Source organism: Haliotis rubra, unplaced genomic scaffold, assembly GCF_003918875.1.
Source record: "Haliotis rubra isolate DU_JTF1 unplaced genomic scaffold, ASM391887v1 Scf575, whole genome shotgun sequence".
Taxonomy (NCBI): Eukaryota; Metazoa; Mollusca; class Gastropoda; order Lepetellida; family Haliotidae; genus Haliotis; species Haliotis rubra.
In genome coordinates this window covers 379891-392105 of record NW_025767274.1, presented here as the reverse complement: position 1 = coordinate 392105, position 12215 = coordinate 379891, and the positions used below count along the sequence as shown (strand labels likewise).

At 39.1% G+C, this 12215-nt stretch overlaps 1 protein-coding gene across 1 annotated transcript in view; it reads right to left on the bottom strand.

The window, feature by feature from the left end:
• The window catches only part of LOC124254561 (ankyrin-2-like), a 101179-nt gene that overhangs the window by 59094 nt on the left and 29870 nt on the right, over nucleotides 1–12215 (bottom strand). The window contains 2 exon segments of the mRNA XM_046688386.1: nucleotides 461–672; nucleotides 8763–8987. Coding sequence (XP_046544342.1) covers nucleotides 461–672; nucleotides 8763–8987 — 437 coding nt within the window.

The window sequence follows — 12215 nt, the reverse complement described above, 5'->3', positions numbered from 1 at the left end:
TTTCCCCTTCTACCTAGTCGGTTTCCCTGAACCACATATCTTCACCTCCCTGTACTTTAATGCTGTAGGCGTAAGTCTAGATTTTCCACAGGTTCAGAATTATCTCCCTTTACGTGTTCTCTCTTTCAGTTTGTTTCTATCAAAACATATATTTTGATAGACAAAGCATCAGCCTGTCTTTAAGAGTGCTAAAGAAGTATATCTTACTTGTATTCTATATACACTCTCTCTATATAATATTTTTAGACTAAGACAACCTTTAACACTACAAAGGTGTTAAAGAAGTATATCCCAATTGAATTCTATATACTCTTTACATAGTATGTATTTTAAGGGACTAAGACTACCTTATACCCTACAAGGGTGTTAAAGAAGTATATCCCTGTAGTACTCTATGAAAGAGTCAGTCTGCAAATGTGACAGTGGTACGTGCGTGCAAAAGAACCAAGGACATGCTCACTCCACAAACTAGACACCGAGCCAGACTGTGACGGTGTGGGCGTCACGCCTTCAGCACCTTCCAGACTGCCGCCAAGGGCATCATTCACTGCTTCTTCCGTGGCCACCATGGGGTGTTCATACCAGTTCTTGCCATTGTCACTCCTCATGATCACAACCTCACGCTCCTTGCCTCGGAGTGATGCAAAGTGGGGAACCTCGATGATGATTGGTCTGAAATAATAACTACCTCATGAGTAACATGTTTAAACATCCATGTATTTCCTTATATGGAGTGGTGAACCTAGACTTCATTTATAGTCACAAATTGTTGCAAAAAACCTTTCCGGATTAGCTTCAAACAGCCAGATTATCACAAGAGAAATTGTGTTTTCAATGATATGATCACAATACTGAACCCATTTGTACAGCAATAAAGAACCAATAAACAAAGTGTGATTTCATGTGAAAAGACACATTGTAATGCTGTAGCCTTCAATGAAGTTGATAAATTCGAAACTTCATGTTAATTGAATGTAAAATGGGATTTTGATGGTAATACATGTGTCTGGTTACATCAACACCTGCCATGTGATTTGACAGATCCCAGAATCAGATTGACTTGCTACCACTACTGAATGTCTGGTCAAGTGATGTTAATTTAGTTCAGCTCTAGTCCAGAGCACCTGCTTAGAGACTAGGTTCAAAGTGGTGCATGGAAGTCTGGGATGAACTGGAATGTGTCTACCTAGGTTTAGTTTTGGTGAAAACTCTCTGTATCAACCTGATGGCACACAACCCACAGAAATGACTAGTTGGATAATATCTGCCTTTGTAATAGCATGTATGTCATGAATACCTCAACCATGTGTATCTGGTGCCAACTTAAAGGTCACATGCAACGTAAAACACAACTTTGCAGATTAAGGTATAAACACTGCTAAAACTTCAGATTTCTGACAGTAGTGTTTGGGTTAGACTTGCACAAGACTCTAAAGTAATGATGAATTGTGTAAATGAAAATTCTAAACAAATATAAATAACCAAGTGGCATCCTTAAATGTACTGTCTGCTTATCTGACCTGCCTCTTTAAAGGATAGAATTACTATACATCCATGGGATTAGCATTCAGTACAGCCTTGGTGCAAGGCCAGGTTTGGGTGTAGAACTCCATATCTACCTGGTGCCTACTTACATACAAGTAAAGATATAAACACTGATAATTTCATGTTTCTGCCAGTAGGGTTTGGGCGTATAACTCCATATCTACCTGGTGCCTACTTACATACAACTAAAAGATATAAACACTGTGATAATGTCAGGGATCTTCCAGGTGGGTTCAGGTGTAGTATCCACAATGCCCACAACCTCAGAAATAGCCTGTTGCTAGGATACCCCAGACAATAATCAGCAGACATAGATCAAAGAGTCCAGTCCCTCCCAGTCTGGTCTGAGGATAGTTCCCAGGTACAGGCTTCCTCCATGAGTGTCCTGTTACACCCTCCACACAAATGCTCACCTCGGCCAAACAACAACCATCATACCATTATCTCAACCTGGAATCTTTGCAGGTGAATGCACAAAATATGACTGGTTCACATCCCCCATTGAAATAACTGTATTTTGACATATGATAGCTGATAGACTCATATCACCTTCAGACGGCATTAAACATGTAGACTTCTTCAATATAATCTCTGCTATCCATATTCCTCGCATTCCTAAGTCCTTACTCTACACAGTATACACACCCTTTTGATGGAATTTGGTTAAAAGAACTATTTTAAGTATTTATGTGAACTCTTTCAGCTTCAGTGCCATTATCAGAATAGCCAAAAATGATAAAGAAGTATCTGACAAATACTGTGCAAGCAAGTTTGTGTTTCTATGGCATCGAAGCACCTTTGGAAATACTGAGAGTCTTGGAGCATTATATATTACACCTCTGGGCAATAAACATGTGCCCCGTATCCATGACCAGCTGGATCTACAAATTAGGAAGAATGTTCGGCAGGACTATGAACCTCCTCCACTGATTCAGTGTCTTTGTTTCTCATGCTGTGAATTGCTAACATTTAATAACAAGACCACTATTTTTCACAATCCTAATGAAAGTTTGATGTAAAATGTGCGCTTAATACATTTCAGAAAGCAACATTCCGCAGTTATTGCAAAGAAAAGCTGACCACATCTGTCACCATAACGCTTACTTGTATTACAATCATTACACACGTTTCCTAAATATATATAGAATAAACGATATGTACTGGTACAGTATGTTACAATATTGAATTTTGAGTAAGTGCAAGAAAGGTTGAGATGATGCAGGTGGCAAACATTTACCACTGGTGTGACATCAACAAGCACGGCAAACCTAGAAAGTTAATCAGGGAGAGTGAGTGAGTTTAGTTTTACGCCGCTTTTAGCCAAATTCCAGCAATATCACAGCGGGGAACACCAGAAATGGACTTCACAAAATGTACCCATGTGGGGAATGGAACCTGGGTCTTCAGCGTGACAAGCGAACGCCTTAACCACTAGGCTACCCTAATCAGGGACAACCAGGATTTGAACCTATAAGTTTCTACTAAGTCCAGGGGATACAACTCTTCACGGCTAATTATGACACCTTAGATCACTGCCCTACCAGTGGTCCCTGTTGCTAAGCAGTAAAACATCCCTGAACAAACCCTTTTCAAACAAATCTGAGGCTAATCAAATGTCAGAATATCATTTCCATAAATCAAAGTCAGACGGATACATAAAATGGGAGAACTGGTGTCAGTTTAACAGTGTATTAACTCCTGGTTGGTGTGACCTGTCTGAAGGTCAGGCCCACAAAGTGTAGTGTTTATCTGAAAATACCACCCTCGGTCTATTGTAGTATCATTTACATTCACAACTCAAGAAATGGCTGCTGTTTGTACTTATTTTGAGACATTAAGCAGATTATTATCTACAACACCAATTAGGAGCTGACCTGAGGAATTAGTAGGAAGGGATATTTGTATATTTTACATTATCAGCTTTTGATTTCATTTTTTTTACAGGAAGTGCAACAGACTACATGTCAATGGCCCTATCACAGAGTAAGTTACCGTATTCTTTCGGTTAAACATTGAGCAGAAGTCAACAAAATAGATGGTAAATGTACAAGACTGGATTTGTCACACTCAAAAACAAAACTGTGTTGTTTAAACTGCATTAAAGTAACTGGTTACAATTCATTATTTGAGGTTTAAGGAGTATTTAAGTTTCTAACATGTTTGCCCCTTGCAACGTTTCAGCACATTCATGGTATTAACACCAAAATGGACCAAACACATTTTACCCATGTGGGAAATGAACCTCAACTCTGCCTTCGGCATGTAAAATGAACACTTTAACCACTAGGCTACCTACTGCCCTCATTGTGCAAACAAATAATAACAAGATTAACAGAGATTAAAACGAAAAATTCACACTTTCAGTTTAGAAGCTGTACTGTAAATCACTGTATGAAATATTTAGTTTCCTTAACCACACAAGCTCTCCAAATAATCAATAACTGTAAAACAAGACGACATTAAACATTGCATGTTTTTCCTATGTTTATATGTCACTGGCATCATCAAAATGTCAATACAACATGAATCATAAAACATTACGGATACATGGGACGGGACTCAGATTAAACTTTCTGCAATTGTCAAAATTATAACAACACAACTGTCCCATCAGTAATATTGTTATAATTTTTGACAATTGCAGAAAGTTTAATCTGAGTCCTGTCCCATGTATCCTTAATTTTTATATGATTCATGTCGTATTGACATTTTGATGATGCCAGTAATATGTAGCTGGATTTATGAGGAAAATATAGCTGTTTATGGAATCTGTTTTATCCTTGTCTCTGTGTTAACTCTCCATGTTGTTCCTCCATACTAGGACATCGACTCATGAGTGAGCATAGTGTTACGCCGCTTTTAGCAATACTCCAGCAGCATCATGGCTGGGGATACCAGAAATGGGCTTCACACATTGTACCCATGTTGGCGTTACGAGCGAACGCTTTAACCACCAGGCTACGCGTGTTGGTAAATCAGTAATCCAGACCTGACACAACCAAAGTCACAGGCCCCTGTTATCTACAATCTCCGAACTCCATACTTCACACCCTGGAGACATAACCTGCTCCAGACCTCCTGCCATCATACCGTCCACACAAACCCCATACCGGCTGATAACTCCTAGACTATCATCCCATACATCACTATTGGCAGCTTATGTTGTCATTGCAATGTGCGACTGAAATAGGGAGGACTAGGTCGTGACACCAAGGTTATGTGGCCATTATGATGAACAGGGAGCCACAGAGGCTTGACTTCTCTATACACAAGATGCTTGACCCAATGCATGACAGATCTGTGTCTTATTCCACCAGCCTGAAACTGACATCTTATCAGGAATGAGTATTTCTATATTTTTACCTCTTTACCACCGCCCCTTTCATATCAGACTTCCAGGAGTAGCTATCTTAATTTTTCATGCTCTTCAGTTCTCTAGACAGAATGAATAATTATTGCTTTATGTTGCATCAGCAGTATTACAGCTATTTTTGGCAAGCAGACCCACCAATAAATATTCTGGGGTTGGTGTGGGGGAGGTATGTCACTAATCTAAAACATCCAATAATTTTCTGAAAAGGAACAACACAGCCCATAAGTTGTCTAGAGGCCCATCAATTAATATACAGGATGGGGGCTGGAAGTTCTGTCACCAGTTTAAATCATAATATAATTTTCTGAAATGGATATTATTCTGGACATAAAACAACATCTAGGACACCAGTTGTCAAATGTATGGCAGTTTAGTTGTCAAATGTCAAATGTTTTACATCTACAATCGTAATGTGAAACTTTGACACACTGGGTCTAGATGTGTGAACAGGGAGCTAGATAATTTTTAGATGATTTACTCACTTTATGAAAACATGATTGATAGTTTTATTTGGGTATTCAAGGTACTTTTAGTAACTGACCAGACATCTTTTTAATTTTAGGATATTTCCATTGTTTCCAACTGTTTTTTATCATTACCTATCAAACAAACTGCTCTGTAACATTTTGAAACTAATCTGTCAATGACCTCACATTTTGAAACCCATTTAAGATGTCCTTGGTTAGGTCATAACAAGTCAAAACTGCGTGTAATACTCCTGACTGCATTGTTTACCGGATCTATGCACAGTCATATCTCGACTTGAACAACAGGCAACAGGAAAACTTTACAGATGACCTCTCTAACAACTTGTGTAAACTACCAGCTCAAACAATGCTATTATTCAGTGAACATGATCTTGAATGTGGTAATGAAACTTACTGCACAATAGCTTTTGACGTCTTGTCACAAAGCTATACATATACTTGCTTAGTGGGCAAAAGGCATGTATGTGTGAGTGATTTGGGTTTAAAGCTGCTTTGAGAGTATTTCACGAATATCTCAGTGTGTCAGATTAAGTAAGGTGGAAAGTTGTTTATCACCTCAGTGAAACCCATGGGCATGGGTATGGTGGAGGCAAACCTAGAATCGGGCAACCAGATTCAAACCCACTACTCATAGATGAGTAGGCCATCCATGACCCGCTTAGATATTTGTAGTACAGAGGCATGAAGATATTTGTCAATGATAACTTGGAATATGTATAAATACTAAAACTGATGACAAAGGTCGACATTCTGTGAAACTCCTTTTATACATAAACTGCCTGTCTGCCAGGCTCCATGAGGCCTGAGTGAGTGAGTTTAGTTTTACGCCGCACTCAGCAATATTCCAGCTATATGGCGGCGGTCTGTAAATAATCGAGTCTGGACCAGACAATCCGGTGATCAACAGCATGAGCATCGATCTGCGCAATTGGGAACCGATGACGTGTCAACCACGTCAGCGAGCCTGACCACCCGATCCTGTTAGTCGCCTTTTACGACAAGCATAGTCGCCTTTTGTGGCATGGGTTGCTGAAGGCCTATTCCACCCCTGATCTTCACAGGTCTCATGAGGCCTGAAATAGTTTTCATTACAAACTGCAAAGAAAACCCTATTTCTATAATTAACACTGACATGGTCAATGAGGCTCGTTACAAGTAATGCTCTTCCTCTACTTCATATGGCAACTGAAATTTGTCTTGGTGCCTCATTATCAAACGTTACACAACACGTCTCCACAAAAGATGGAATCAGTTTTGACATTTGAATAAACTCTTAGCAATCACTGTCATTTTCCTGGTCTAACTGGATTTTGTGAGCATCAACGACCATAATTCACTCATAAATGACGGTTGAAGCTTGGAATAGAACATGGCTTCAAAATGTTTAATGCCATGATGTATAGGCTACATAAAAAATGTTTGCCATTGTGACCACGCAACAATGTGATACGGTACACTTGCTCACTGCAAGAGACTTTGTGTCTGTGATAAGCTGGTTTGATAAGGAAGTGAGATAAACTACTTCACGTGATAGTGATATTTTATCTCCCATGAAATACAAAAGTGGTTCACCTAATATGTCTATGGTACATGTAAATAGGCTGACATATCTGTCTATCCCTATGAAATCTGAGTAGTACACCTTGAGGGTGGGTTTATCATCCGTCTGATGATGATCTATGTAGACATTTTGTCAGTATAATCCTTTTATCATTGTCATCAATGTCAATTAGAGGTGAGGTGACATGGAGTTTAATGCCTAATGTAGCATTACTGACCTTACACATAGTGACATGCATTTCTGGTGTCGTCCACTGGGATATTGTTGGAATATTGCTAAAAAGCAGCGTAAAACCATACTCACTCACTACTGACATGATTGCCTGTACTGGTCCAGATGATTGATTGATTGATCGATTGATTGTTGTTGTTTAATGCCGCCCTCAGCAATTTTCCAACTATATGGCGGCAGTTTGAAAATAATCAGGTCTGGACCAGACAATCCAGTGATCAACAGCATGCGCATCGTTCTACGCAATTGGGGATATGATTGGTTCAGACAAATACCAGTCAAATGGTTCGAACCCACAGATATAAACCAAGTTGCAGTTTAATGTGGCTATTCTACACAGGCATTGTTTAATGAGTCCTGATCAAACCAGTTATTCTATCCAGAGTTGCAGGCAGGGTAACAAGTACCTTCTCATAACGCTATGTTTTATATGACTAGTCTGGAACCCTGATGTTCTATTTACTACACCAAGGTAGTGGTCTGACACTGAGAGAGAGAGCAAGAGCAAGTGAGATAGGCTCGAAACAGCTTTGGACAGTGTTTCAGATTATGCCGCATCATCAATTTTGCATTTATTCATGACAATAAATTGTCAGTTTGATGAAGGACATACTGGTGCAGGTCTCAGATGATTCACACATCAACCTCCACACATATTTTCATGTTTGTAAACAATAGCTCTTTGCCACAGCTTCACATAACTCACAACCCAACCCAAACCCTATCTCGCCTCAATGGTTATACACAAAAATATCTCATTACTGTATACTTGTCTGAGCACTGACTTCACCTATATTGCCTGACTTGAAGGGACAGAGGGGTGTTAGAAAGGAACTTCCTTCAGCTGTACAAGGTGTGTGTGCTATTTTCTTGAACAGCCACCTAAAATACCTCTCCAGTTGGTTTGGCTATCACTAGCTGTAAGTGGGTGTACATCAGAGAAATAGGAAGAGTAGGTGTGATGTTATTGCAGTCTGGAGGATATGATATGCAGGCTGGGATAAAATTCATATCAGTAACCTTTGCGCCTTAGAGTGGTTTTATGTTAAACCAAATAGGGCGCTATACAAATTTTGCTTATTATTATTAGTATTTTTTTTTCAAAAGTTATTTCTGTTTGCACATTCAACTACCTTGAAGCATTTGTTTGTAAAATTTCAGAGATCAAAGATGGGATACTGTTTGGCAGAATGCTAAAGGCTAGATAGACAGCACTGGGGATGTTATGCTATTTATCGCCACCCAGAAAATACTAAAGAATCTGTGACGCTGATAATGTCTGTCATGATATTGACTGCTCCTGATTCAATCTGTTACAGCCAGCTAAAGCTGTCATATTACTGAGTATGGTGTGAGATAACAAGAAAAGTAAAACAAAAACAGAAACACTAAATTTTGCTATTCTTCAACTATGGTTATCAACACAGTTTCATACCTTACAGATTCATAAAGCAATCTGTACTGCAAATTCAGACTCTATAAAACTATTATATGAATTCTTTACACAATCATATTTTGGTCTCAGTATGTTTTCTTCAAATTAATTTGACAAGGAAACACTTACCCCAAGAATTTGGTAGCAACAGGGCCCATTTCAAGAATCCTGGCAGCGAGACCTTCACCTTCATTGAGCGAAGGAGGGTGCATCAACTTTTCCTTCTTGAGCAGACGGCAAGTTACCCTGGTTGGCATTGAGGCCTTGCGGGGTGGAATAATTATCCGTACTCCAGAGTGACGACATCCTCGCATGGCGCCGCCACGAGCATCCACCATGAAGCTGATCAAGAAACTGGAAACAAAACAGAATGAAAAATAAATATCTTCATGTTTATACAAATAGTCTATAAGCATATTTTACCTCTAATTTTAACAGTAATTACTACCATGATGACAGAAATAAAATCACTACTCCACTTGTGATGGGAACAGTTTTATCTTCCCATGATACGCAAAACTTATTCTCATATGTGAAGTGCATATTTAAATAAACTGACATGTCTGACTATTTCTATCAAAAGTGGAGACGTATAATATGTGAACACTGACTAATTATCTATCATATTACCTTGAAAACACATCTGAAGAAACCAGAAACACTCATGGAGACTGGGCAAGTTTAGAATGAATAAATATTCCTGAGTAATGGCTGCTGACTTCTACAAGCATTAGCTGCAATAAAAGCTAACCAAAAATTGATTACCATTTAGGTTCTATTTGTAAATTATGTCCATACTTCAACCAAATATCAGATAAGACTATTTCCCATAAATCCTGTTGAATAAGGCACATGTGCAGTCTAATGGATTTGCTGAAGTGCCCTCGGAGAATGTGCAGACGGGCATGTGCATCAACATTTCCAGAAGTGTGGGTCATATGTGTCACAACATAGCATTCAGCACCTGTGCAACAATGCTTAAATACTGTGTCATTTTAATCAAGCTTCCCCTGTACCTGTAACATGGCTGACTAAAATGCATGACACAACTTTGACAAAATGCAGTCGCGTAAGCACATTCATGCCGAGCACATATTTGCACTTCCTTCCTATAGTTTGTCAAGTTAAATTCGTACCTTCTTATTAGAGAGCTCTTACAGTCAACTGAGACAATTTGCATATTATTTCTGGAGAGTTCCTACACATCCCTGTTAAATTTAAACATTCAGTTAGGTCAGACTGGTATGACATTTTCAGTCAATCTGAATATTTTTATCATGATATTTTCATGACCTCAATCTGTTTCATGTCTCTGAAACATTAAAATTGAACCCAAAAGAAATGGTTAAACCTGTAGATTGTTTGAATGTTATGTAAATGAATTTCAAAGAATGTCACATCTTCCTGTGATTCCAAGCCTGACATTTAATTTCCCAAGAGTGAAGGCAATTTCTCTATGTTGCATACAAGAGAACGCTCCATACATAGATTCTCATCCATCATATACAGTAAACAAAACAAACACATTCAATTACAGTGGCTAAAATCCATATCTGCAGTGCAAAGAACACTATAAGTAGAACTCAGACATCCTAAATTTCAATCCCAGATGCTGTCCTCCGAGAAGAAAAAGATAATATGACATTTCTTAAGCACTGCAACCTTTTCAGCTTCATTCGAGAGGATTTCCCATTTGGTCAAATCATTTCTAGAGACATTGTTTGCTTGGCCATGTCTCCAATGACGGCTTTCAGTAGCTAATTATTTCTCAGAAGTTATCGATAATGGGAGTCAATCGAATCAATGAAGGTTGGGTCAAGTTGACACTGCTCCTTATACACTCATTGCAGACAGAATCGGTTTTTAGATAGCTAATGGAATCAAGGCATGGTAAGGAGGTTTCCAGCACAGTAACATAAATTCCAAGTCTTGATGTGGAATTCATCAAATTCCTCTTGAGATGTTTATCTACAAATCCACTTTACTGATATGACAAGCAGACGTCTCAAACACTTTCCAAGACACTTTTTACTATAAATCCACCTTTCTAATACAACATGCAGATGACATGAGACGAGACTTGTTTCCTGGATTCTTTTCACTGAAAATCCATCTTTCTAATACAACATGCAGATGACATGAGACGAGACTTGTTGCCTGGATTCTTTTCACTGAAAATCCATCTTATCAACATCATTAGACGGCAGCTGTAGGATTCAGGCAGTCCTGCTCAACACATCACATTAAGTCATGCCCCTTGACTAAAATATCTCTGTTTACCTTTTGAACATTGCGTTAGTTTTCAGACTCTGTCCTTGCAAATGACACATGCTCTCATGGACAGAGAGACAAGGCATCCCTCCATGAATTTAAAACCTGCTCTCATACATGCATTGATAAAGTATCCATTTTTCTGCGCATGCTGTGATCATACAACATTATGCATGATTACACTGTGAGGGCATAATCACACGTGATGTAATTCCATTGCATCACTTCATGTAACACGTCCAATGAATTTGTCGTCTGCTACTAACACAAGTTGCATGCATGATCAGGCACTCTGGCAATAGGAACTTAGTACTAATCCCTGTAACCTAACAAGCATATTTTCGACACATATGAATTGGAAAATGAACAGCAAATATATCCAATAACAAGGGTCACCCCATGGAGAAAAGCATTACTAGAACACAGCAAAACACTGGCATCTGAACACAGATCTAATCCTAGGTGTATCCAGGTCTACATCTCACATGCAGGTTCCACAACAGCATCACAGTGGAGGACAGTGTCTGCCATGGAAAACAAATACCTCTCTTCAATTATCATGATGCAGTCTGATGGAAGAATCAATGGTAAAAGATGGTAGGCCCTCTAAACCCTGAGCAGCCAGATTTTCTATGGTGGAGCTCTTCACTTCTGCTGGAAACCCAGTCTCCCACTAGACTTATCACAGCTACAGTCGGCCAGCACTGACAGGGCTGTAGACAAGCCTGACTGACCACCTGACAGCTGCCTTCCGGACTGGGGTGAGGAGTAGCCAGACCATCTGTAGCTGCTGCCAGTCTTTCTACAGCTCCCAGATCAAAGATGGCTGAACATCACAGTGACTAAGACAGACTTCTCAGGTTGGTGCAACTGCTCCAGTGAACATGTGCAGCAGAGGAATGTAATCAATGCTTGCAGTGATAGGAATCCCTCACTCTGACATTATTACCTGGTCACCCCTATTTTGGATCAGTCCATTAGTTTTTACCTCCCACACCTTATTCCTTGAGTGGCCTCTCTGCCTGTACAAGAACAATGCACATTGACTTGTTTACCTGTTGTAAGTCAACACAACTAGGCTTGGATTATGGTAGACATAAGTCTGTATGTAAACAATTATATCCACTTAAGGCACCCTGGGGAAATATTTAGACAAACTTTTCTTATCTAGAACCGATTACGACAGGAATGAGGGTAAGCAAAATATTATTGAAAGCAAAAGAAAATCTAAAGATAACACTGCGGTATTTATACTTCAGAATCATAATTATTATCAAATACAACATTTATCTTTCACACAGTAGACAATGG